General features: G+C 39.8%; 1 protein-coding gene across 2 annotated transcripts in view; it reads left to right on the top strand.

Annotated features, from left to right (window-relative positions):
• The first annotated feature begins 3683 nt into the window (after positions 1 to 3683).
• SEC24A (SEC24 homolog A, COPII coat complex component) overlaps positions 3684 to 25251 on the top strand; it is a 74946-nt gene continuing 53378 nt past the window's right edge. For both annotated transcript variants that reach the window (XM_027546473.1, XM_027546474.1), the window contains exon 1: positions 3684 to 5569. In XM_027546473.1, the coding sequence (XP_027402274.1) occupies positions 5473 to 5569 (97 nt within the window). In that variant the 5' untranslated portion in view covers positions 3684 to 5472. The remainder of the gene's footprint in view (positions 5570 to 25251) is intronic.

Genomic DNA, 25251 nt, shown 5'->3' with positions numbered 1-25251 from the left:
AGTATTCTTCTAAATCATTAATTTTAATGACTGTATTTTAATAGAGTACAGCTACAGATTATGGTTCTAACATTATTAACCACTTGAAGTTTCAGTTACTACATATGTAAAATGGGGATTAATATCCAGCAGGGATAATATCATAATGTGAGAATAACATTCAGAAAGGAACAGAGATAGGAAAAGCTCTAGGCAAGTATTATGCTTTGACTAAATAGCTTTCCACTGGACTACCAGGGATGTAGACTCCCAAGCTATAGAGCCTTATGGAGGTTCTGAGCAAAACAGGAACAGGGTCAGAATCATATTTTTGAAAGTTTGCTCTGGCAGCCATGTGTGGGTTGTATTGGAGCAGGTAAGGACTGAAAACTGAGATTAGTTTAGATTAGATTAGAGGAGATGAGACAGCTGCAGTCACAGAGTTGAGAGGTAATATGGGGCAGTGCTGGGTCACTGGGAACAAAGAAATAGAGAGTCAGCTGTGAGAAATTGTAGAAGTCAGAACCTATACGCGATGGGTTACATGTTGGTAGCAAAAGTAAAGGAAATATCAAAGTTCCAAGTTTTAACCTGGCTTAGTGAGTCTGCTTCTATCTCCCCTACAACCACCTTACTGCAGGTCACTATCATCTGTGGCTGGGTTACTGCAGCAACTCTTCTTTCCCCATTGATTGGTTATCTTCACAGCAGTTGGATTGATTTTTTGATGCATTCATTTTAAAGCATGAATTTAATTACTCTAGTTTACCATTCTTCAGTTGCTTCCCAAAGTCTATAAAGTCTTTACAATGCCTTATAAGGCTCTTGCTGCTCTGCCTCCTATATTTCTCCAATCTCCTCTTGTGCCACTCTGTCTTGCTCACCACAGCAAGCTCATTCCTGTCTCTGAGCTCTTGTAGGTGCTGTTCCTTTTGCCCAGAGTCCTACTTCTCCCCATATTCTCCCTTTGTATAGCTAACTTCCTTGTCCTTTAGATCACAGCTTAAATGTCGCCTCATGTCCTAACCTTTCTATCCACATCAAGTCCCTGCTTCCTAGTCTCTATCTTACTACCAGGACCTCAACAGCACTTATTAAGTTCAAAATTTAAAAAGATATATTTATTTACATTTTTATTGCATTTCCTCCACTGAAAACTCCACAGAAGGAAGAGACCCTGTCTGTCCTGTTCTGTTTTTTTCTTGGTGCCTGTCATATGGAAGGCATTTAAAAAGTATTTGTTGAATGAATTAAGAAACCAATTAATGAAGGAGCTGGTGAGGTCATCCAGTAGAGAATATGGTGAAAATATAGTTTAGAAGGGAATTTATATTTCATATTTCTGATAACATGGTGCCAGAGTATGTGTGGATAGGCAGGGACAGAGAGATATATAAGGAAAGAGTTGGCGTTTGATATTGTACCAGCTACCCAGAGGAGATAAGGTCCGACCAGATGCTGACAGTATTTCAGCTACACTACAGGTCAGTATCAGATGGGACACAATGTGGCATAATAGTTAAGAATAAAAGAATTAGAGAACATGATACTTCAGAAATAAGTGCTAGTGGTGTGATTTAGTCTCCAAGTGCAATAGGAACTTAGAGTAGTGAACAAATGAGGGTCAAAATATTCCAAATAGAAGACTGGAAGAGATGACACTTTAAATTTATCCATCCAAAAATGTTTATTGAACACCTGTTAAGTGTGAGGCCCCATGTGTTGAGAATACAGAGTTGAACAGGACACAGGCCCTGGTTTCTCTTATGGTCTAACCAAGCAGACAGACATGAAATCAATACGATTACCTTAAAACTGTCGTGAGGTATATAGAATTTTATTCCATTGAAGAAAGATAAGCATAAACACAAATATATAACAATGTTGGTAAGTGCTGTGAAGAAAAAAAAAAAAAGGAGGGTTGGAGGGATAAAAAGTCAGCAAGGAGAGTATGCTGTTGTACAGGGTGTTCAGAAAAGGCCTCACCATAAAGTATCATTTGACTAAAGAAAGGGTGAGTGATTGAGCTGGAGGAGTGTCTTGCGGAAGAACATCCCAGGTAATGGAAATAAGAATTAAGGCAGACTTGTGCTTGTATGCCTAGAGAGATTCCTTATTCCTAAATAAGGAATCAAAGTCAATGAAATATTCTTTGTACAGTGTTGTCTCTTTAGGTCTAAAAAAAAAACTAATAGTGTGTCTGGAGTAGTGAGTGAGAGGGAGTGTAGAAGATGATGAGAAAGATAACAAGGCTGGCTGAGCGATCTGAAGCCTTAAAGGCTATGAGTCGGACTTTGGATTTTACTCAGAATGAGAAGAGAAAACTCAGGCAGAGAAACTTTAACTTGATGGAGCAGGTAAAGGGATAAATTACAAGTTTAGAGGTATAGGAAAATAAAATGGTTTCAGTACTTCGGAGCTCAGTTCAACATGAAGGATGGGTGGGAGAGACTGAAAGCAGAAAGACCATCCCAATAGTTCAAGTGTGAGATGATGAAAACTAACTAGATTGGGCAGTGAGAACTACATAAAACTGAAGTTTTCAAAGAAAGCAATTTACTGTCTTGGTGTGGAATAACTGAACTTGTACCTTCAGAATCACTGACTTCAGATACAAACAGATGTCCTGTGAGAGGCAAATGAAGCCAAAGGAACTATTTCTAAAGTGGAACCACAAGACAGTTTCAAAAGAAACCTGCTATTTGTAATTCAAACTAGTTCTTTGTTTGAAACAGAACAAATTTTAAAAAATAACTAGAAGACCTAAAATAATTTCCATTATCCTGAAAAATAAGCAGAATTGATCCTGCTTATCAGCTGACAGTTCAGTAGTTATGAGCAGGCAGGCAAAGTGGACTTAAGCTGGCATGAGCCTAAGTCTACTTCTGCACATCAGCAAATTTTATTAGGAATGCATCTCCCTTTTTTGGGTCTAAATAAGGAATCAAAGTCAATGAAATATTCTTAGTATAATACTGTCTGTTTACTGAAACACTTTTGTGTCACTTATTTTATTGTTTATAATTTTCTTGAACAGGGTTGAAGGCTCTGAAAATAATGTACAGAAAATGTGATACATAGGTATGTGGAGAGGCATATGTGGTAGAAGGGTCCTGTTGTTCTGGAAATCAAGGATTACAAAGTAGAATATATTATTGACATTAGTTTATAAAAGTGTATGGTAATATAGAGTAGATACAATAACTGATCAAAGAAATATCAATACCTTTAACAACTGGTAATAGTACTAATAATTTTTCCATAAAGTTTATGTGGCCACACTTTAAGAAGCCAGAGGATTTGGCACTTTGGCACTGTGTGGAAAATATTTAAATATGAAAAGCACTTAACTGTTTAAATATGTTTTCTCACCTCAGTTACTTAAACTTACTTTCCTACTGTTCCTCAGGGTGTGCAGATGACAAACAATGCCTTTTCCGTCAATATTTTAAAGCTGATTACATTGAAAATGTAAAAAACACTTGAAAGATGTAACCATAGTTTTGTTTTTTGTTTTTGTTTTTGGACAGGGGGTGATAATAGCAACAGGGATACATAGGGGTGGGACACATTTCAGAAAAAGCATTGTTTACTTATTAGCAAATTATTTATGTTTATTTAATCTGATTGAACCAGAGGTTATTTGCTTTTTAAAAATGGCTAATTCTTCTTCATCAGTTGTTGCTTTTTTTTTTTTTTGCTGAACAGAGATATTGCTTAAACAGAACAAAGTCCAAAGAAAACTTGATTTAACCAAATCAAACTCCGATGCCAAGGTTAGTAAACCAAGATCATTAAAATGTTGCATAAAAAAAAAGTTAAACTAATGCAAGTTTGAGTCCAGGCTTAAGGATTTGCTCTTTTGAAGATAACACTGATTTTCTGTCTAAGCTCAGGGAGGTTCAGTTTCTGAGGTCTATTTTCTCAGAAAATAGACTAGTGTTTATGTATCTTAAAACCATTGAGAGGCTTGTGATTGTGTATCTTTTCCAGTGGTCTTGGGACCTATGCTTTGGGATTTTTGTTAGGGGGCCCTAAGCTAAAAACATTTTGACCAAAAGTATCATCTTCATCCTAAAGACTTTGTACTTGTATCTTGTACAAAGGAATTGAATTTTTCAATTTCATGCACAGCAGACACATTTTTACATATCTGAGGCAAATGTTAAAAAAAAGATAAAAGTTAAAAGGTAGTTATTTGAATTCTGTTTTCGGGCCTCTCACAGCAGTTTAGTTCTTACTCTTTTTGTATGTAATATAACATTCCATAGTAGGCATTTGATATTAAATGAGTTAAGATGTATTTCATCTTTCACAGATTTTGAAACCCTTGGCATGACATTTTCGTCAACAATACAAATCTATAAAGAAGGGTTTTATCATCAGCTCAGAACAGGAAAAACCGAAGTATAAGGAAGGTGGCTAATATGATCACTGATGTCATTAACTATGTTGTCTAATCATTCTACCTCCCTTTAGTCTCAAAAGTAAAAAAAAAGTCTACTTGCAAGAAAAAAGAAGTCACCTTGCCTAGAAAGGATGTCTGAATGTTGTACCTTACTGTAAACTCTTGGAAGAGGAAATAAAATTGCCATTTAAATATGTTAATGGACTTTGGCAGGACTTGCTGTATGAATCAGCGAGTTTCAAAATTAAAATTACTTTTGAATCTTCAGGTCAAAAAGCAAAGGCCTCCAATTCGATTTGATTACTTTGAACACTTATACCTAATTAACCTTTTTTAAAAAATCCCTTACAATTTACACCTGGAATATGATGAAATGTGAAATGAAATATCGTGATGAACATTAATCGGTTCAGCTACCCGAGGTTTAGTCTCAACAGAGGACAATGAAGTCTGTCCTCTCAGGTAATCTTCACAAAAACTGGAGAACTGTCAGTCCCACCCCTCCAAAGCTGCACTGAAACCCTGACTGTCCTCAGATCCCGGCCTTGCCGCATTCACGACGGCGGGGATTTCCGTATCGGTGACACACGCCACTTCCGGCCGACGGTGAGAGTCAGTGACGTGGCAGGAGAGGCCGAGCACGGTCCTTCGGGCCGGGACACCCGGAGCTGTCAGGTGGCTTCAGGGCAGCCCCGCGGGGGAGAAGAGCTCACCGACTGCAGCTGCCGCGGCGAGGCCGGAGCCGGAAGTGCCACGTGTCCCGATTGCGCCTGCGCGCCCAGCGGCTGACAGGCAGTTCCGGCCGGGGCCTCCCTCGGTCTCTCTCCGCTTGGCTGCTGCTTTCCAACCCGGCGTTCTCGGCCCCACCGGCCCAACACCCAAGCCTCGCCACCCAGGCCAAGCTCTGACCGCCTGCGGACCGGGGAGAATGCGGCGCCATGCGTAGGGCTCCTTGCGCTCTTCTCTCTCTATCCGGCCTTCAGTCCTAAGTCGTTAGCCCCCTCCCTGGCTTCCAGCCGTCGTTTTTCAACTCTCGGCTTGGGGCTGTCGCAGACCCCGACCAGACCCCTATAAACGTCGTCGTCATGTCCCAGCCCGGGATACCCGCCTCTGGCGGCTCCTCCACCGGCCTCCAGGCCCAGAACGGGGCCGCCTCGGCCTCGGGGTCTCCCTACACGAATGGTAAGTGCCTCTGGGTGTTGAGAGTTGGGGAAGGCGAAGTTTGGACCCCGGCCCGAGTTAACCTTTGGTTGTTTGCCTGCGTCTGAGGGGACAGTAGGCGAGAGTGACTTCCCTGCCAGGGTCATAGCGCCTGGAGCTGGGAGGCTGAGCCACAGGGACCGCGACTGGTCTTAGTGTTTCATGTTTGTTTATTCTTTCGTGCAGCACACAGTTGCTGAGCACTTGCTGTATATAACGCCCTGGGTATACATGGGTAAAGAACACAGATTCCGTCTGTATCTCAGAACTCGCATGCAAGGCTCATGGGATCTGTTTATGTGCCCCTTTTCTCCGCTCCCCTTCACCTGCGTCTTCTGGAGAGCAAGGTTTGGGGTCTGATTCATTTCGGTCCCCTCGGGCCTGCATTAGGGTGAGGGTCGTACTCAGTGTGAATCTGCGGAGATGAATGGAGGATTATGCTTTTCCTCTTTAGAGCCTGCTCCTCTCTCCCTGAACCTTCCCCGAATTGTACCTAGGCCACCTGTTCAGTTTTTCAGCTTTAGAACGGGAGGATCTCCTGTTTGATTTCCAGAGGTAGTTACATCACTGGAAAGTGGTTGGACGCAAAGTCTCTGAACCTCTGACCAGAGTGTACATGTGGCACTATAATTTGTCATTCGGTGTGAAGATGTCTTCTAATTTTATACTCTTTCTAGGATTCTTTAAATTGTTCTATGTTGTGATTTGCTAAGTTCTTTAAGAACTTGTAATAAAGACAGATGTTCTCCCAACAGTTTTCCAGGTTACCAGTTTACTTATAAATCTTTAGTTCTTGGAAACAAAACTAGTAGAATATTAAAATGCTTCAGTTTCCCATTGAAATCTAAGATTGCTGTGAAGTTCGAGAAAATAGCCACTGACTAAAATAGCTAATTTATATTGTTTTTAGAGACTACTGTTTTCTTTACAAAGAAGGCTCCAAAAGACTTTTAAAAATGTCTATGAGTAGGCAGGTATGTAGGCAGTAGCAAGAATAAGTGAGAGTAAGCACTGAAATGGTATTAAATTGAATCAATTGTTTTTCCTCAAACTTATGGTAACAGATTATGTAAACTATTTTTTTACTCTAGGCTATTTAGTTACATTTTCACTGAGGATGAAATTATTTTAAGACGTTAAGGCCAAAACTCTTAAGCAAGATGCCATATGACTGTGTTTTCTCCTTCTTTAAGTTGCACTTTTACACGAGCTTTAAGTGGTAAATCCTGCAAATATGCTTGCAAACTTATATGTAAGTATAGTTTTGATAATTTTGAAATGGTAAAGCACTGTAGCCATTGTGTATACTGTACGGAGATACTGTCACTATGTTGATTTGATCCAGTTCAACGGACATTTGTTGCATGCTCCAGTTCTGTCCTTAGGATTATAAAAGAAAATAAAAAAGGAGTCCATGTACATAGCTTGCTCAGAGCCAATTCGGGAGTCAGATAGGGAAGGAAGTCATAGGATTGCAAATATGTATCCCCACTTTCTAGAAAATAAACTTCAAGTGTACAGCATTATAATTCAACATCAGTATATGCCACACAGTGATCACCACCACAGGTCCAGTTACCATCCATCACTATACAGTTGACCCCTTCACCCATTTCCCCAACCCCCTCCCCTTCTGGTAACCACTAGTCTGATCTCTGTATTGGTGAGTTTTTGTTTTATTTTGTCTGTTCACTTAGTTTTTTTAGCTTCTAAATATGAGTGACATTATATGGTATTTATCTTTCTTTGTCTGCCTATTTCACTTAGCATAGTACCTTCAAGTTCCATCCATGTTCTTGCAAATGGCAGAATTTCATTCTATTTATGGCTGAATTATATTAATATTCCATTGTCTGTGTATCTGTCTATCACATCTTTATCCATTCATCCATTGATGGACAGTTAGGTTATTTCCATACTTGGCTGCTGTAAATAATGCTGTAGTCAGCACAGGGGTACATAGATCTTTCTGAATTAGTGCTTTTGTATTCTTTGATAAATGCGTAAAAGTAGAATAGCTGGGTCATATGGTATACACTCTTGTTAAGATATAACTTTGACATTCTTTTTATAAACCCAATTTCTAAAGTTTTTTAATAAAAGTATTCTCAGTAAAATGGCTAATATCCTGCATTGGGTTCTGTTATTGTTCACATTGTTCACTCCACTAATAATAAAGAGAGTAGGGATGTGGTGGAGAATTGGAGGGAAGGATATTTCTCTAAAAGGTGGAAAAAAAGTTCAGTGCTAGATCTAATTTTTTTTGGTTAACTCTTTCTAGGCACTTATTGCTGCTTAAATACTATTGAATTCTCATGCTTTAGGTTTAATGTAGCATGCTTAAATTATGCATTACAGTTTAGTTGGATCTTCCATTTTTTTTAAGATTGTAATTTAAAAGTTGATTGAATAGTCAACTGTTTTGTATTTCTGTAACTTACTTTCGTATTGTATAGTGTTGCTGTATCACAGAATACCTCACACATCTGGACATTGCTTTCTGTGGTTGATTGTTACATTGCACTACAATCCAAAAGGTGACTAGATGGTTTTTCTCAGTCTCTGTGTAGATTTGGGTGCACTCATTTCCTTTGCAGAAGTTGATAGTGAAACTGCAAGACTACGTAATCTGGCAGATTTTCACCTGATTACCATATAATAAAGACCAAAAGCAAATCATGACTCCCGCTTGTAATTAGCTCCTTTGTTGACTATTTGAGTCAATTTGTCAAGGCAGTTAGAAACTGTAGTTTTATTAACATTTTTTGTAATATTTATGTAATACTCAACTTTTCCCCTTATAGGTTAAGAATGAGAAGAATATTCTACATTTTCTGTTCCACTGAGATTCATTCCCCTGTTACATTATAATTTTATAAAATAATATGTTTTCCTTCTAGACTGTAAGTCCTATAAGGGCAAGAATATCTGTTTTTGCACATCATCTTCTCTCCAGCAGACTCATGTGGTGTCTAGCACATTTAAGAAATTACCAGTTTTATTGAATGATTTTAGAATTGGGTATTTGCAGTTTAGTTCACTAAACATGTTATTGACTTGTTCATTCTAAGATTTGAGCTCATTTTCAACTGTTTTCTTTCTGGTGAAATTTTCTGTGGATTTTTATATATGTTGTTGTTCAGTCACCAAGTTGTGTCTGATATTGTCAGCTGAAACATAGTAGAATGTGATGTGTTGGGTTAGTCATCAGTTTAAATGCTAGACTTGTGCTCGTATCTCTATTTTAGGCATGGCAGAAATGTAAATCTCTTTTAGTTTTTATGAGGTAAACCATAATTATGATTGTGTATTTTTAATATAGGCAGTCTTTAAAAATTTTTTTTATTATTTATTTTTAGCTGCGCTGGGTCTTCCTTGATTTGTGTGGGCTTTTCCTCTGTTTGCGGCTACTCCCTTGTGGTGCACAGATTTCTCATTGCAATGGCTTCTCTTGTTGTGGAGCACAGGCTCTAGGGTGTGCGGGCTCAGCAGTTGTGGTGCAGGGGCTTAGTTGCTCCAAGGCATGTGGGGTCTTGCCAGATCAGGGATTGAACCTTTGTCCCTTGCACTGGCAGACAGATTCTTATCCACTGTGCAACCAGGGAAGGAAGTCCCATATGAAGTCTTTAGTGCTGAGACTAAAATTGGCATGTGATCTCTAACACTGATTGTTGTGGCTGAGTTCCTTTTAATGTTTTCAGTGGGCACAGTAACTTTGGAGTCCTACAAGACTGCACGTGTGCAGGCTTAGTCACTCAGTCATGTCCAACCCTTTGTGACTCCATGGAGTATAGCCTGCCAGGCTCCTCTGGCCATGGGATTCTCCAGGCAAGAATACTGGAGTGGGTAGCCATTTCCTTCTCCAGGGGATCTTCCTGACCCAGGGATTCAACCCGTATCTCCTGCACTGCAGGCAAAGTCTTTACTGTCTGAGCTACCAGGGAAGCCCATAAGGCTTTGCCCACCTCTAATAGAACTTACTACGGGCTTCCTTGGTGGCTCAGACGGTAAAGCGTCTGCCTGCAATGTGGGAGACCCGGGTTCCATCCCTGGGTCAGGAAGATCCCCTGGAGAAGGAAATGGCAATCCACTCCAGCACTTACTGGAACTTACTACACTTAATAGAACTTACTACATTGAGCTTCTGTTTGGACTTTGCTGATAGACTGGGAGTTCCTAAAGACATAGAATAGTAACAATAAGAATTAGCAGTTATCGTGTACTTACTCTATTCCTAGTCATTGTGGTAGGTTGCATTATAAGCATCATTTCATTTAATCCTCATAACAGCCCTGTGATATGAGAACTGTTAGGTTTACTGACCAGGAAATGAAGATGAGTGGTCAAGCAACTCATTCAAGGTTACACAGCTGATATATTGTGGAATCTAGATTTAAACTTGGAAGTCTTATTTATTCAGCTTGCCTGGTGGTTATGCCTGGATCAAGGAACAGAACATTTTCTTTAGTTTCTTTATGAGGTGGATATATATAGTTAGAGTAAATACTTGCTGGTATTTTTTGAAATTGCCACCCAGCATAGTTTCCTTTGGATTATAATTCATACATGACCAGACCCTCAACTTTTGTTAGTATTGAGTCCATTTCTTTGCTATTTCAGCATCACATCTCATGAATATCTTGTACATCTTGAAATTGCCAGTACCCCCACTTTGATTGTTAGCATTTGCTCTTGCCCCTTTTGTTGCTTTCTTTAAAGCCATTACATTTAGTCACTGATCCACAAGTTGTCCTCATGCAGTAGCATCCATTTGTTGTACTTATAGTGTCAATTGGTCAACTGTAAGTGATCAGAGTGTATTTTGATGTACAGGGAGAGGTGCCAAATCATTTTTTTTTTTCTCTCTCTATACTGGACTTGTCCTCCAAATCTGTTGTATTTAAAAGCACATACACAGAAGGAACTTTTCAAAAGTTAAGTAAAACATTGCTGTCTAAAGCACAATGTTTTGAATATTTGGTTACTTTTCTGTAACTTTTATTTACTTTCATGTAGGACACCATAACTAATGGAACCATAATCAAGAGAGCCTTGAATTAATTTGAACTGGTTTAGTCAACTGAATTCATGAATGGTAGGTAGAAAGTGTAAACTGTCCCTGGCAAGTAGTAGCTCATTGTATATTGCTGGGGCTTCCTGGTGGTTCACTGGTAAAGAACCTACCTGCCAATGAAGGAGACGCAGGTTCAATTCTTGGGTTGGAAGATCCTCTGGAGGAGGAAATGGCAACCTAGTCCAGTATTCTTGCCTGGAAAATCCCATGGACAGAGGATACTGGCAGGCTTCAGTCCATAAAGTCACAAAGAGTCAGACATGACTGAGCAACTGAGCACATGCATATATTTACTGAATGGATTGGTGAATGAGTTGTTTAAGAATATAAGATCTCAAGTCTTTGGTTTACTTGGAATGTTAGGGGAAACCATTCTGGGAGTATCATTTTTATGTATCAGTGGATTCTAAAGTTCATAAAGTTTATTCTGAAGTAATATGAATAAATTCATAAAGTAATTCTGTGAGAATCACCAGTACATGAACAGTAGTAAAATTTAGACCATAAATTTTACTAGTTTAGGTTCTGAGATTCCATCAAGTATGAAATAGGAATTTATAAACGTAGAACCTAGGTTCTCTTTGTTTCTGAAGCTTCTGGTTGGGTGATTGAGAAGCAGTCACCTGCATTTATTTTAATCTCTCATTTGTTTCTTTAATATAATTTCTAATTTGGCTTCTACTTTATACATCCACCAAAACTGCCCTTAATAAGGCCACAAATAATTTTTTGGTTGCTGCTGCTGCTGCTAATTCGCTTCAGTCGTGTCCGACTCTGTGCGACCCCATAGACAGCAGCCCACCAGGCTCCCCGTCCCTGGGACTCTCCAGGCAAGAACACTGGAGTGGGTTGCCATTTCTCTCTCCAATGCATGAAAGTGAAAGTGAAGTCGCTCAGTCGTATCCGACTCCTAGCAACCCCATGGACTGCAGCCCACCAGGCTCCTCCATCCATGGGACTTTCCAGGGAAGAGTACTGGAGTGGGGTGCCATTGCCTTCTCTGATTTATTGGTTATTAAGTTACAAAAAATATTTTTCGTTCCTCTCTTCTAATTGCTCTCTTTTTCCTAAAATGTTGGTGATCTTTGGAGCTTTCTAACCTAGTTCCCTTCTTTTTCTTCCTTTCTAAACAAAACAAAACAAAACAATATGCACTTCCTTGGTGGCCCAGTGGCCAAGAAACCACCTGCCAGTCAAGGAACACAGGCTCGATCCCTGGTCTGGGGAAGAGTCCACATGCCTCGGAGCAGCTGAGCCTGTGTGCCACAACTACTGTGCCCCTCTCGAGCCTGCAAGTTGCATCAAGAGAAGCCACTGCAGCAAGAAGCCCAAGCATCGCAACGAGAGGAAACTTGTGTGTAGCAGTGAAGACCCAGCACAGTAAAAATAAATACATAATAAATAGCATTTTAAAAATTAACAGTAAACATGTATTATATCACATGGTTTTTGAGGCTGGCTCTTTTCTTACTCTGTACTTACTCCCTGCATGATATTATTAATTCTTCTGATATCAAATACTGTATGCCAGTGATTTCCAAAGTTATATCATAAGCTGAAACCTCTCTCTTTCGCTGAAAATAGATGTTTTCTAGTTCCACTTGAATTTCTTGGTGACACTTAAAGTATATTTAAAATAATTCTTCATTCTCTGTTTTGTTATTCCTTGCCTTCCCCAGTTCTTTTCTCCCCCTCTGTCCTAATGTATGGCACTGTCATCTGCCGAGTTGCACAGGTCAGTCCTGGGAGTCATTTTTGGTTCTTTCCCTTCTTCAATTCCACATCAGTTCCACAGATTTATTATGTCTCCGTATTCAATTCCATGAATCCTATCAGTTCAGTTTCCTTTATCAGTTTTTTTAAGTTATGTGTCCGTGCTAAATATTTCTTTGCAACCTCAGTGTTAAATTATTTTTTATAAAATGTATATACGGATACAAAACTAGGTATAAACTCCATATGTTTTAGCTATTGTACCATTGTAAGACCAAAACGAATTAAGAACATTACAACAAAAGCAGTATAATTCAAACTTAATACATAATGCAATGGATTGTTTGGCTAAAGCCAAAATTGATTAGTCTTCATATTTTTAATATGTTAGAACATCATTTGGGTGACTATTATTGTTTTTCTCTTTTTTTGTTAAGATGAAACTAGTTTCAGGTTGTTGGGAGAAGAAAAATTTTTCCTCTGCCTTCTTAGTTTTAGTGCCTGGGAGCCTGTGAGTTAAACTGGCAAAAGACAGGATAGCAAGAGAAAAGCCAAAATTTACTCATGCATTATGAAGGTTCATAAAAATATGCCTCCAGAATTTGGGACTTACATACCATCTTAATAGGGGAAGAGGAGAGAGAAAAGAGCAGTTATGGAAAATGATTTTTAGGAAAAATAAATATGAGTCCTTAGTAGAATAAATGGGAGACTTGATCATTTTGTGACAATGTATGTTTAGGTATGGGACAACTTAATTCTTTTGAGTTATTTTTGGAGGCTGTGCTTTTAGGTGGATAAGTGCTTTTAGGCAGATTCTCAGAACTCATGCCTATACTCAAAATAATTTTTATGTCACAGTGGTATATTCTGGACCCCTTTAAAATCGCTGATCCATTATTTTGATAGATTATATAATTTATTAATGACTTCAAAATAATATAATTAAAACTGGTAAAAACTTCATTACATATCTACTACTGTAATTCTAATAAACTATTGCAAGTTGATACATATGTAAAAAGACAATTTTTACATTATAAGTCACTGTAAGTGGATCTGTGATAATGACTACTACAAAGCAGGTTCTTTTTTTTTTTTAATATTCTTGTGTTTTTTGTTTTCCGTTTTTTATATACAATTTATTAATTTATTATTTTAGGCTGTGCTGGGTCTTTGTTGCTGCACGTGGGCTTTTCTTTAATTGGAACAAGCGGATTACCCTCTGGTTGCAGGCTTCTCATTGTGGTGGCTTATCTTGTTGTGGAGCGTGGGCTCTAGGGCAAGTGGGCTTCATAGTTGTGGCTCCTGGGCTCTAGAGCACAGGCTCAGTAGTTGTGTTGTATGGGCTTAGTTACTCCCAGGCATGTGGTATCAGACCTGTGTCACCTGCATTGGAAGGTGGATTCTTTACTACTGAGTCACCAGGGAAGCCCAAAGCAGATTCTTTTGTGTTTGTCTTTCTACCTTATAGTCTTATGACTGCATATTCTTCTCATTTTCTTCATTGATATACTGTAAGACTTTTGCTTATTTTGTGCATTTTGATGATACTTGGCTTTCACTGACTGTACTTGGCTTAAAGACCTCTAGCATAATGGCCTGTGATGAAACAATAAATAAAAATATTAGAGTGAGCCATGAAATCTTGTGGCAGTACTAGGCTGTGAGATGTTGGTTTCTATCCAGATGACCCAAATTTGCTTATAATTTTACTTTTTACAAATGTTTTCATTGATTCAAAGATCTCTGTATTCCCACTACTACTGTTAAGTCAATTATTTCTTATCTGGATTATTGCTGTAGACTCCAGTATCTTCCAATCTCTACTGCAATCCCCAAGAGGTTTTTTTGAATGTCCTAACCTCTTGCCTCACTTCAGATGCTTGACACAATCACTTGCCTCTGCTGTGCCACACTGATTTTTCAGAATGCCGTTTCATGACCACGGGCTGTTGCACATGTTGCTCCTTTCTTTGCAGGCGCCCTTGGCAGTCCTTTTTCTGGGGCCAACTCCTGTTGCCTCTGAAGATTTTACTCTCTGTTGTCCTCACCTGGTTGTCTTCCTGTTTGGACCATAGCTTCTTGAGGACAGGGACGGAGTGGACCTTACTCACCTTGTGTGCTCAGAAGATTCTTCATAAAATCTGTCTTTTCAATTAGGCAATGAATGGTATGTTCCTAACCATCTGGAATAAAATATAGTGTTGACAATAAAATTATTCAATAGGGTAATATCTAAGAAAGAAATGGAAAAATTTATTCCAGTCAACCTGCGGATTATAACCTGGGAGATAGTCTTTTAAAAAGCTCTGAGGAATATTCCCCGGTCAGAAGTCAAAGTACAGTCATATACCTTTTTGAGACAAAGGATTGTACTTCAAATGACGTATTGACAATTTACACAATCCAGATCTGCATGTACAGAGCTAGTAGTGAATCATCATGACCCTTTACAAGATTAATAAGGGAGGTTATCTCCTAAGTATGTGTGATTAATGCAGATACACATTACACACTTAAGGGAGGAGTCCCAAGCAGACAGAGAAAAAATTTATACTTAAAATTTTCTTGTTTTGCCATAAAATAGGAATTTTACTTCATTAATTTCCCTTCTTTAATCATTCATCTTTTGATAGAAAGCGTTAGGTTATCAAATATTTGGTCCCTCGATGCCACAGTGATGGCTTACCTGCCCTGTGTTTATCATTTTCCTTGATGTTGGGGTCTTAATAGCCGGTTCTTTCTTTCCTTTTAGGCAGTTACGCTAGTAAGATATCTGGCAAGGACTGATGGTTAATTTCAAGGACTAATGGTTAATTTCAAGTTGTCTAGTAGGATATATGCCAGTTTTATCTTGTCACATACACTGTGCATGTTCATTAATTCATAGAGAACTGTAGATGTGATCAGTAGTTTAAAAGTTTAAGCCAGAGCCTCCTAAACCAATCCATTTTCCTGTTATGTCCCCTAAATTGGGAAGAGGATTATTCAGAGTAGAAGTCTGATTCTTCATGTATCTTAAGATGAGTTGGGCTTCCCTGGTAGCTCAGCTGGTAAAGAATCCACCTGCAATGCAGGAGACCCTGGTTCAATTCCTGGGTTGGGAAGATCCGCTGGAGAAGGGATAGGCTATCCACTCCAGTATTCTTGGACTTCGCTTGTGACTCAGCTGGTGAAGAATCCGCTTGCAATGCGGGAGACCTGAGTTCGATCCTTGGGTTGGGAAGATCCCCTGGAGAAGGGAACAGCTACCCACTCCAGTATTCTGGCCTGGAGAATTCCATGGACTGTATAGTCCATGGGGTTGCAAAGAGTCGGACCCGACTTTCAAGATGAGTTATATCAGAAGACTATTGAATACAATACACAATATTCAGTATGTATTACAGCACAATTTCCCCCTTGGGAAGCAATTAGAATCTCAAAGGTCATATTACAATTCCGTAGCACCACTTTTTCTCGTCAGGTAGACTTCTGAATTGAGCAAGCTACTGGCTTTAATAACTATCATTCAAAGCCTACTCAGTAAATTTTGTTAAAGCCTCTATGTAAGTAATGATATCTTATATTCCAAGTGGGAAATCGCAAATTCTGTAGCTAAATGGTCATACCATTGGAAAACATTGAACCCAGCATGCTGGAATTGAAGGCAGATTGGCAGGGCCTTGTTCCAAGGCTGCCTGTAGGTGACCTTGAGCCCACAGGAAACCAGTTGTGCATCTTCCTAACCAGCCCAGGGAGAACCAAGACCATAAACTTGTTCCATAAATCCACTGGGATCAGGAGCTACCCAATACTTAACATCTAGTAAAAAGGAGATGGTATATATTTTGTGACCAGTTTCAGAGCAAGTGTCATAAATTGGCCAGGTAACAGGGTCCCATTTAGTAATATTGATGGTAGCTTGCATGGTACTCAAGTTTCTTCTAAAATAAAATTTCTAAGGGCCATCCGATTAGAGCTTTGAAAAGGAGAAATTCACAAAGGTAACCCAGGAGTACTGGACATTGGTAATTGGCCACACCCCAAAATACTGACTTTTGAAACTTGGCATATGATTAAGCCCAAGAAAGAAATACCTGATTTATAAGCAGAAGTGTGAGCAGTTTTCAAAGTAATTAGTGTACAAGTCTGGTCCAGCATTTTGGGTCAGCTGTCTACTTCAGATGTTTTCTTCTCATTCTGGTCTGGTAGGGCTGGCCTCAGTTAGTCAGAGCTGGGTGTCAGAAATAGGAGCTGAAGTCTGTTTAGGAGAGGTAGCCTGATATGGCCCCTCCCAATGTGGCTGTAAAGAGTCTTTTCCAATATACATAATATCCTGTATATATATATATGTGTATATATATATATATATATATATATATATATATGTGCGTGTGTGTGTGTTAGTTGCTTAGTTGTGTCCGACTCTTTGCAACCCCATAGACTGTAGCTCACCAGGCCCCTCCGTCCATGGGATTCTTCAGGCAAGAACACTGGAGTGGGTTGCCATTTCCTTCTCCAAAAGGAACTATAGAAAGAAAGAAAGTGAAGTCGCTCAGTCGTGTCCGACTCTTTGCGATCCCATGGACTATAGCCTACCAGGCTCCTCCATCCATGGAATTTTCCAGGCAAGAGTACTGGAGTGGATTGCCATTGCCTTCTCCAATATATATATATATACACACACACATAATAATCTGATGTCTTTTCCAATATACATAATATCCTGGTTGCAGGTTATGGGGATTTGATCTTCATCCAAAGATAATTTACTATGATAAACTCCAAAAACAAACTTAGAATGTCCTCTTAATAATTCAGTTAAGTTGTAATTAAATTCTATAATAATATAACAACAAAGTTATTTTGGAAGTGAGTCTTTAGGCAGTAAATATAGAAAAACCTTAAAGACAACACTAAAACGTAATATGCATTGAAATATATTTTTTTCTAGTGCTCTCTTCAGCAGCACATATACTGAAATATATTTTTTTCTCTCTAAAATTACCCTCGTTTCCATCAAATATGGCCAGATTAAAGCTAATTTGTTTGCAAAACAAATCTGGTTTCAATAAACTTGGCCTGATTATTTACATAAATATAACTGATCATATAGGCTCTTTTCAGCTGTGCTGGAACTTTCATAAGGAATTTCAAATTGAACTCTTAAAGGTCTTTCAAGGCCAAGAAAGCCAGATCAAGGGTGTGCTGTAAGATTCAGTCTGTGATACCCAAGATTTGGGTGGGTTCTTCCCTTCTCAAGATTTCCAGAATATCTTGAGATTCCTGCACCTGCCAGGAGGTAATCTTCATTATTCACATGATAAGGCTGCTGAGAACCTAAGAGTTTCCAGTTTTGGGGGGAATCAAGTAGAGAGAAAAGGTAAATGTTTCACTTGTACTTACAAAAGTGTAATTTATCAAATTGCTGTAAGTCATAATTAGCTTGAGGGGAAGGGTTTCCTTGTATTTAGAAAGCACAAGATTAAAAATCAGTAATAATTTTGGTAAAAAAAATCCCCCCAATTATATTCATCATGCACTTAGTACTATGTGACTAATCCTTGATCTTAAACTTCTGTTAACAGGTTTCCCATTATAACTATTTAATTTCTTACCAGTTCAGCAGTATTACCTGAAAGTTGTCAGAAACCTGTACTTGTCAGAAAGTCCTTTCTGTGAGTGTTCTTGAAGATGAAGCTTCTTTTTTTTTTTTCAGCAGCAGCAGAATAAAACAATAACTGTCTGTGGATGACAGAAGATTTTAAAAGGCATGGTTAAAGATCTGATTACAGTGTAATTGGCAGATGAATTTGGTTATTACTGTGACATACAATATGTTAAGATAATAACTAGAGTTATGGCTGATAACATTTTATTTACTAGGACATACCAGATTTTTAGGTATTCCATATTATTTCTAGAATATCTATATTAATAGAATTTACGCATACAATATAAACTTAAACAGGTTTATCATTCATTGACAATGCTTCCCAAGTAATTTAACATATCAAATAAGCCTAATTAATTTTATATCTTTCTTTAATGACAAAATAATTTTCTTAAGGTGTTTTAGGGCCCTTTTGCTGTGCCATGCTCTGCTCAGTCGCTTTAGTTGTGTCTGACTCTTTGTGACCCCATGGATTGTAGCCTGCCAGGCTCCTCTGTCCATGGGATTTTTCAGGCAAAAATACTGGAGTGGGTTGCCATATCCATCTCCAAGGGATCTTCCTTGCCCAGAGATCAGACCTGCATCTCCTGTGTCTCCTGCATTGCAGGCAGATTCTGTACTGCTGAGCCACTGGGGAGCCCCAAGGGCCCTCTTGGAAAACCTCAAAGTTAGCTGGAGGTCAAATGAACTTTATATAAATTTGATCTTTGAGAATTTTGTCAGAAATATCAATAATTGTTTTTAAAAACAGTGTCATAGGTCACTGTGAAATAATACTTATTCACTTAACCAGGTGACTTTAGATTTCCAAGGCAAATGTAGAAAGTTGTAACAGATTACTTAAAAGATAAAGAAACTTTACAATCTGGTATTAAAAGCAGGTCAGTAGTCTAAGAAACTTTGTCCTCATAACAGAGAAAGAAATAAAGCTAAGTAAGGCTTTGTATCCTCTTACATTAATATTAAAATTTACTCATATTTATTCCAATCATAGTTCTGATTACACATAAATTCCTTTCTCCCTTTTCTTCTTCTTCTTCTTTTTTTTTTTTTGTTTTTAGCCTTGCTGTGCAGCATAAGGGATCTTAGCTCCCTGATCAGGAACTGAACCCATGCCCGCTGCAGTGGAATCGCGCAGTCTTAACAATTGGGCCACCAGTGAAGTCCCCATAGAATTCTGTCTTAAAGATTTTTTTCTTCTAAATCTCTACAACTTTCTATATTCATATTAATTTGACTCTTATTTTCTTTCCCATGTAGAAGTAACCAGCTTCTGTGCAAAATTACTGTCTTTTTTCCTTAACAAAATACATCTCTACTCCTTATATCTTCAAATTTTTTAGTAGTTTTAATTACATAGTTTAATTAGGATTCTTAACCTTTAAAAACTTCAGTTTCTAGTGAAAAGCAAGAAGTAAGCAATTATGAACTGTTTTCTACATTAGCATTCTGTAGATTGGCAAACTTATACTATTTATAGTTGCTAAAAAAGCACATGCTCTTTTATAGGAAAAAAATTCTTTTAGTGTGTTCAGTTCAGTTCAGTTCAGTCGGTCAGTCGTGTTTGACTCTTTGCGACCCCATGAATCGCAGCACACCAGGCCTCCCTGTCCATCACCAACTCCCGGAGTTCACTCAGACTCACGTCCATTAAGTCAGTGATGCCATCCAGCCATCTCATCCTCTGTCATCCCCTTCTCCTCCTGCCCCCAATCCCTCCCAGCATCAGAGTCTTTTCCAATGAGTCAACTCTTCGCATGAGGTGGCCAAAGTACTGGAGTTTCAGCTTTAGCATCATTCTTTCCAAAGAAATCCCAGGGCTGATCTCCTTCAGAATGGACTGGTTGGATCTCCTTGCAGTCCAAGGGACTCTCAAGAGTCTTCTCCAACACCACACTTCAAAAGCATCAATTCTTCGGTGCTCAGCCTTCTTCACAGTCCAACTCTAACATCCATACGTGACCACAGGAAAAACCATAGCCTTGACTAGACGAACCTTTGTTGGCAAAGTAATGTCTCTGCTTTTGAATATGCTCTCTAGGTTGGTCATAAGTTTCCTTCCAAGGAGTAAGCGTCTTTTAATTTCATGGCTGCAGTCACCATCTGCAGTGATTTTGGATCCCCCAAAAATAGTCTGACACTGTTTCCACTGTTTCCCCATCTATTTGCCATGAAGAGGTGGGACCGGATGCCATGATCTTCGTTTTCTGAATGTTGAGCTTTAAGCCAACTTTTTCACTCTCCACTTTCACTTTCATCAAGAGGCTTTTGAGTTCCTCTTCACTTTGTGCCATAAGGGTGGTGTCATCTGCATATCTGAGGTTATTGATATTTCTCCCAGCAATCTTGATTCCAGCTTGTGTTTCTTCCAGTCCAGCGTTCCTCATGATGTACTCTGCATATAAATTAAATAAGCAGGGTAACAATATACAGCCTTGATGTACTCCTTTTCCTATTTGGAACCAGTCTGTTGTTCCATGTCCAGTTCTAACTGTTGCTTCCTGATCTGCATACAGATTTCTCAAGAGGTGGGTCAGGTGGTCTGGTATTCCCATCTCTTTCAGAATTTCCCACAGTTTATTGTGATCCACAGTCAAAGGCTTTGGCATAGTCAATAAAGCAGAAATAGATGTTTTTCTGGAACTCTCTTGCTTTTTCGATGATCCAGCGGATGTTGGCAATTTGATCTCTGGTTCCTCTGCCTTTTCTAAAACCAGCTTGAACATCAGGAAGTTCACGGTTCACATATTGCTGAAGCCTGGCTAGGAGAATTTTGAGCATTACTTTACTAGCATGTGAGATGAGTGCAACTGTGTGGTAGTTTGAGCATTCTTTGGCATTGCCTTTCTTTGGGATTGGAATGAAAACTGACCTTATCCAGCCCTGTGGCCACTGCTGGGTTTTCCAAATGTGCTGGCATATTGAGTGTAGCACTTTCACAGCATCATCTTTCAGGATTTAAAATAGCTCAACTGGAATTCGATCACCTCCACTAGCTTTGTTTGTAGTGATGCTTTCTAAGGCCCACTTGAGTTCACATTCCAGGATGTCTGGCTCTAGGTCAGTGATCACACCACCGTGATTATCTGGGTCGTGAAGATCTTTTTTGTACAGTTCTTCTGTGTATTCTTGCCACCTCTTCTTGATATCTTCTGCTTCTGTTAGGTCCATACCATTTCTGTCCTTTATCGAGCCCATCTTTGCATGAAATGTTCCCTTGGTATCTCTAATTTTCTTGAAGAGATCTCTAGTCTTTCCCATTCTATTGTTTTCCTCTATTTCTTTGCATTGATTGCTGAGGAAGGCTTTCTTATCTCTCCTTGCTATTCTTTGGAACTCTGCATTCAGATGTTTATATCTTTCCTTTTCTCCTTTGCTTTTCGCTTCTCTTCTTTTCACAGCTATTTGTAAGGCCTCCCCAGACAGCCATTTTGCTTTTTTGCATTTCTTTTCCATGGGGATGTCTTGATCCCTGTCTCCTGTACAATGTCACGAACCTCATTCCATAGTTCATCAGGCACTCTATCTATCAGGTCTAGGCCCTTAAATCTATTTCTCACTTCCACTGTATAATCATAAGGGATGTGATTTAGGTCATACCTAAATGACCACTAGAATGGTCTAGTGGTTTTCCCTACTTTCTTCAATTTAAGTCTGAATTTGGTAACAAGGAGTTCATGATCTGAGCCACAGTCAGCTCCTGGTCTTGTTTTTGTTGACTGTATAGAGCTTCTCCATCTTTGGCTGCAAAGAATATAATCAGTCTGATTTCGGTGTTGACCATCTGATGATGTCCATGTGTGGAGTCTTCTCTTGTGTTGTTGGAAGAGGGTGTTTGCTATGACCAGTGCATTTTCTTGGCAAAACTCTATTAGTCTTTTCCCTGCTTCATTCCGTATTCCAAGGCCAAATTTGTCTGATACTCCAGGTGTGTCTTGACTTCCTAGTTTTGCATTCCAGTCCCCTGTAATGAAAAGAACATCTTTTTTGGGTATTAGTTCTAAAAGGTCTTGTAGGTCTTCATAGAACCGTTCAACTTCAGCTTCTTCAGCGTTACTGGTTGGGGCATAGACTTGGATTACTGTGATATTGAATGGTTTGCCTTGGAAACGAACAGAGATCATTCTGTTGTTTTTGAGATTGTATCCAAGTACTGCATTTTGGACTCTTGTTGACCATGATGGCTACTCCATTTCTTCTGAGGGATTCCTGCCCACAGTAGTAGATATAATGGTCATCTGAGTTAAATTCACCCATTCCAGTCCATTTTAGTTCACTGATTCCTAGAATGTCGACATTCACTCTTGCCATCTCTTGTTTGACCACTTCCAATTTGCCTTGATTCATGGACCTGACATTCCAGGTTCCTATGCAATATTGCTCTTTACAGCATCGGACCTTGCTTCTGTCACCAGTCATATCCACAGCTGGGTATTCTTTTTGCTTTGGCTCCATCTCTTCATTCTTTCTGGAGTTATTTCTCCACTGATCTCCAGTAGCATATTGGGCACCTATTGACCTGGGGAGTTTCTCTTTCAGTATCCTATAATTTTGCCTTTTCATACTGTTCATGGGGTTCTCAAGGCAAGAATACTGAAGTGGTTTGCCATTCCCTTCTCCAGTGGACCATGTTCTGTCAGATCTCGCCACCATGACCTGCCAGTCTTATGTTGCCCCATGGGCGTGGCTTAGTTTCATTGAGTTAGAGAAGGCTGTGGTCCTAGTGTGATTAGATTGACTAGTTTTCTGTGAGTAGGGTTTCGGTGTGTCTGCCCTCTGATGCCCTCTTGCAACACCTACCTTACTTGGGTTTCTCTTACCTTGGGCGTGGGGTATCTCTTCATGGCTGCTCCAGCAAAGCGCAGCCGTTGCTCCTTACCTTGGACGAGGGGTATCTCCTCACCGCCACCCTTCCTGACCTTCAACGTGGGATAGCTCCTCTAGGCCCTCCTGTGCTGGCGCAGCCACCGCTCCTTGGACCCTGGGGTACCTCCTCCCTGCGGCCACCCCTGGCCTCGGGCGTGGGGGTGTAGGGTAGCTCCTCCCGGCCGCTGCCCCTGACCTCGGACGTGAGGTAAGTCCTCTTTGCCGCCGCCCTTCGCGCATGAGGGCCCTCCCGGCTTCTGCCCCTGACCTCGGACGTGGGGTAGCTCCTCTAGCCCGCGCTCTAGTGCACCGGTCGCAGCCGCCCGCGCTCTAGTGTGTTACCAAACGTTGCTATGCTATGCTATGCTAAGTCACTTTAGTCGTGTCCGACGCTGTGCGACCCCATAGACGGCAGCCCACCAGGCTCCCCCGTCCCTGGGATTCTCCAGGCAAGAACACTGGAGTGGGTTGCCATTTCCTTCTCCAATGCATGAAAGTGAAAAGTGAAAGTGAAGTTGCTCAGTTATGTCCTACTCTTAGCAACCCCATGGATTGCAGCCTAACAGGCTCCTCCATCCATGGGATTTTCCAAGCAAGAGTACTGGAGTGGGGTGCCATTGCCTTCTCTGTACCAAACGTTAATAGTCCTAAATATCTTTAGTTTCTGTATAAAAGGAAACCTATGTTCAGTAAATGATGTTCCAGTATCTTATTTGACTTGGGAATGATTTAACTTTTTTCCGTCATTTAACTTAATTTAGCAAAACCAGTCCATTCTGAAGGAGATCAGCCCTGGGATTTCTTTGGAAGGAATGATGCTAAAGCTGAAACTCCAGTACTTTGGCCACCTCATGCGAAGAGTTGACTCACTGGAAAAGACTCTGATGCTGGGAGGGATTGGGGACAGGACGGGGAGGGATTGGGGACAGTAGGAGGAGGGGACAACAGAGGATGAGATGGCTGCATGGCATCACTGACTTGATGGATGTGAGTCTGAGTGAACTCCCGGAATTGGTGATGGACAGGGAGGCCTGGTGTGCTGCGATTCATGGGGTCGCAAAGAGTCAGACACGACTGAGCGACTGAACTAAACTGAAGTTTCAAGTTGTCAAAAAGATTTGGAGAAACTATTTTTAAGTAGACAGTCCTAAAACATAATTTATTCCCAAAGAGTTCACCTAAAAAGTCTTCATTCGCTTTTACTTAAAAGTTTTATCACATCAACTTTATAGACAAGTTGCAGGTACACTGCAAAGAACTTTTTCCCCAAAACTATTTGAGAGTAAATTGCTAACATGGTGTCCCATCACTCTTAAATGCTTTTTTATTTCTTACACATAAGAAAGGTGTCCTAAATAACTACAATACAACTAAGAAATTAGGAAATTAACACTAATATGTTACTATTATCTCATCCCCAGACCCTGTTCAGATTTCACCAATTGTCCCAATAAAACCCTTAGCAAAAAAATCCTGTCTGAAGTCACATTTAGCATTTAAGTGTCATGCCTCTGTAGTGTTCTTCAATCTGAAGCAGTTTCTCAGTCTTCCTCTGACTTTCATGACCTAGATGCTTTTGAAAATTATAAGCCAGTTATTTTGTAGAATGTTTTTCAGTTTAGGTTTGTCATATATTAATATTTCATCGTGATTAGATTTAGACTATGCACTTTAGCAGGACAGAAAAGATGTTGTATTCTCATCACATCCCATTAGGTGGCACATGATTTCATTTTCCCCCATTATTGGTGATGTTCACTTTGATCACTTGATTAGAAGGGTGTCTGCCAAGCTTCTTCACAGTCATGTTGCTCCTCTTTTGTAATTGAAAAGTATTTGGGGAAATGTAGTTTGAGACTTTGTAAATATCTCATTCCTTGTTAGAATTTTAATTTATTCATTTATTTTATTGGTGTGGACTATTCCAGTGTGTTGTTGTTGTCCAACCTTCTTGACCCCATGGACTGCAGCACCTCAGGCCTCTCTGTCCCTCACCATCTCCCAAAGTTTGCCTAAGTTCATGTCCATTGCATCAGTGATGTTATCCAGCCATTTCATCCTCTGATGCCCTCTTGTTTTGCCCTCAATATTTCCAGTATCAAAGAAGTATCACTTTTCCAATGAGTCGACTGTTCACATCAGATGACTGAAATACTGGAGTTTCAGCTTCAGCCTTAGACCTTCCAATGTGTATTCAGGGTTGATTTCCCTTAAGATTGACTGGTTTGATCTCCTTGCTGTCCAAGGGACTGTCAGGAGCCTTCTCCAGCATGATAGTGCGAAGGTATCAGTTCTTCGGCACTCTGCCTTCTTTACAGTCCACCTCTCGCAGCTGTCATGACCACTGGGAAG

The sequence above is a fragment of the Bos indicus x Bos taurus genome, chromosome 7, assembly GCF_003369695.1.
Source record: "Bos indicus x Bos taurus breed Angus x Brahman F1 hybrid chromosome 7, Bos_hybrid_MaternalHap_v2.0, whole genome shotgun sequence".
NCBI lineage: Eukaryota > Metazoa > Chordata > Mammalia > Artiodactyla > Bovidae > Bos > Bos indicus x Bos taurus.
The sequence above is the reverse complement of the archived record's forward strand: the minus strand, read 5'-3'. Positions and strand labels throughout refer to the sequence as shown.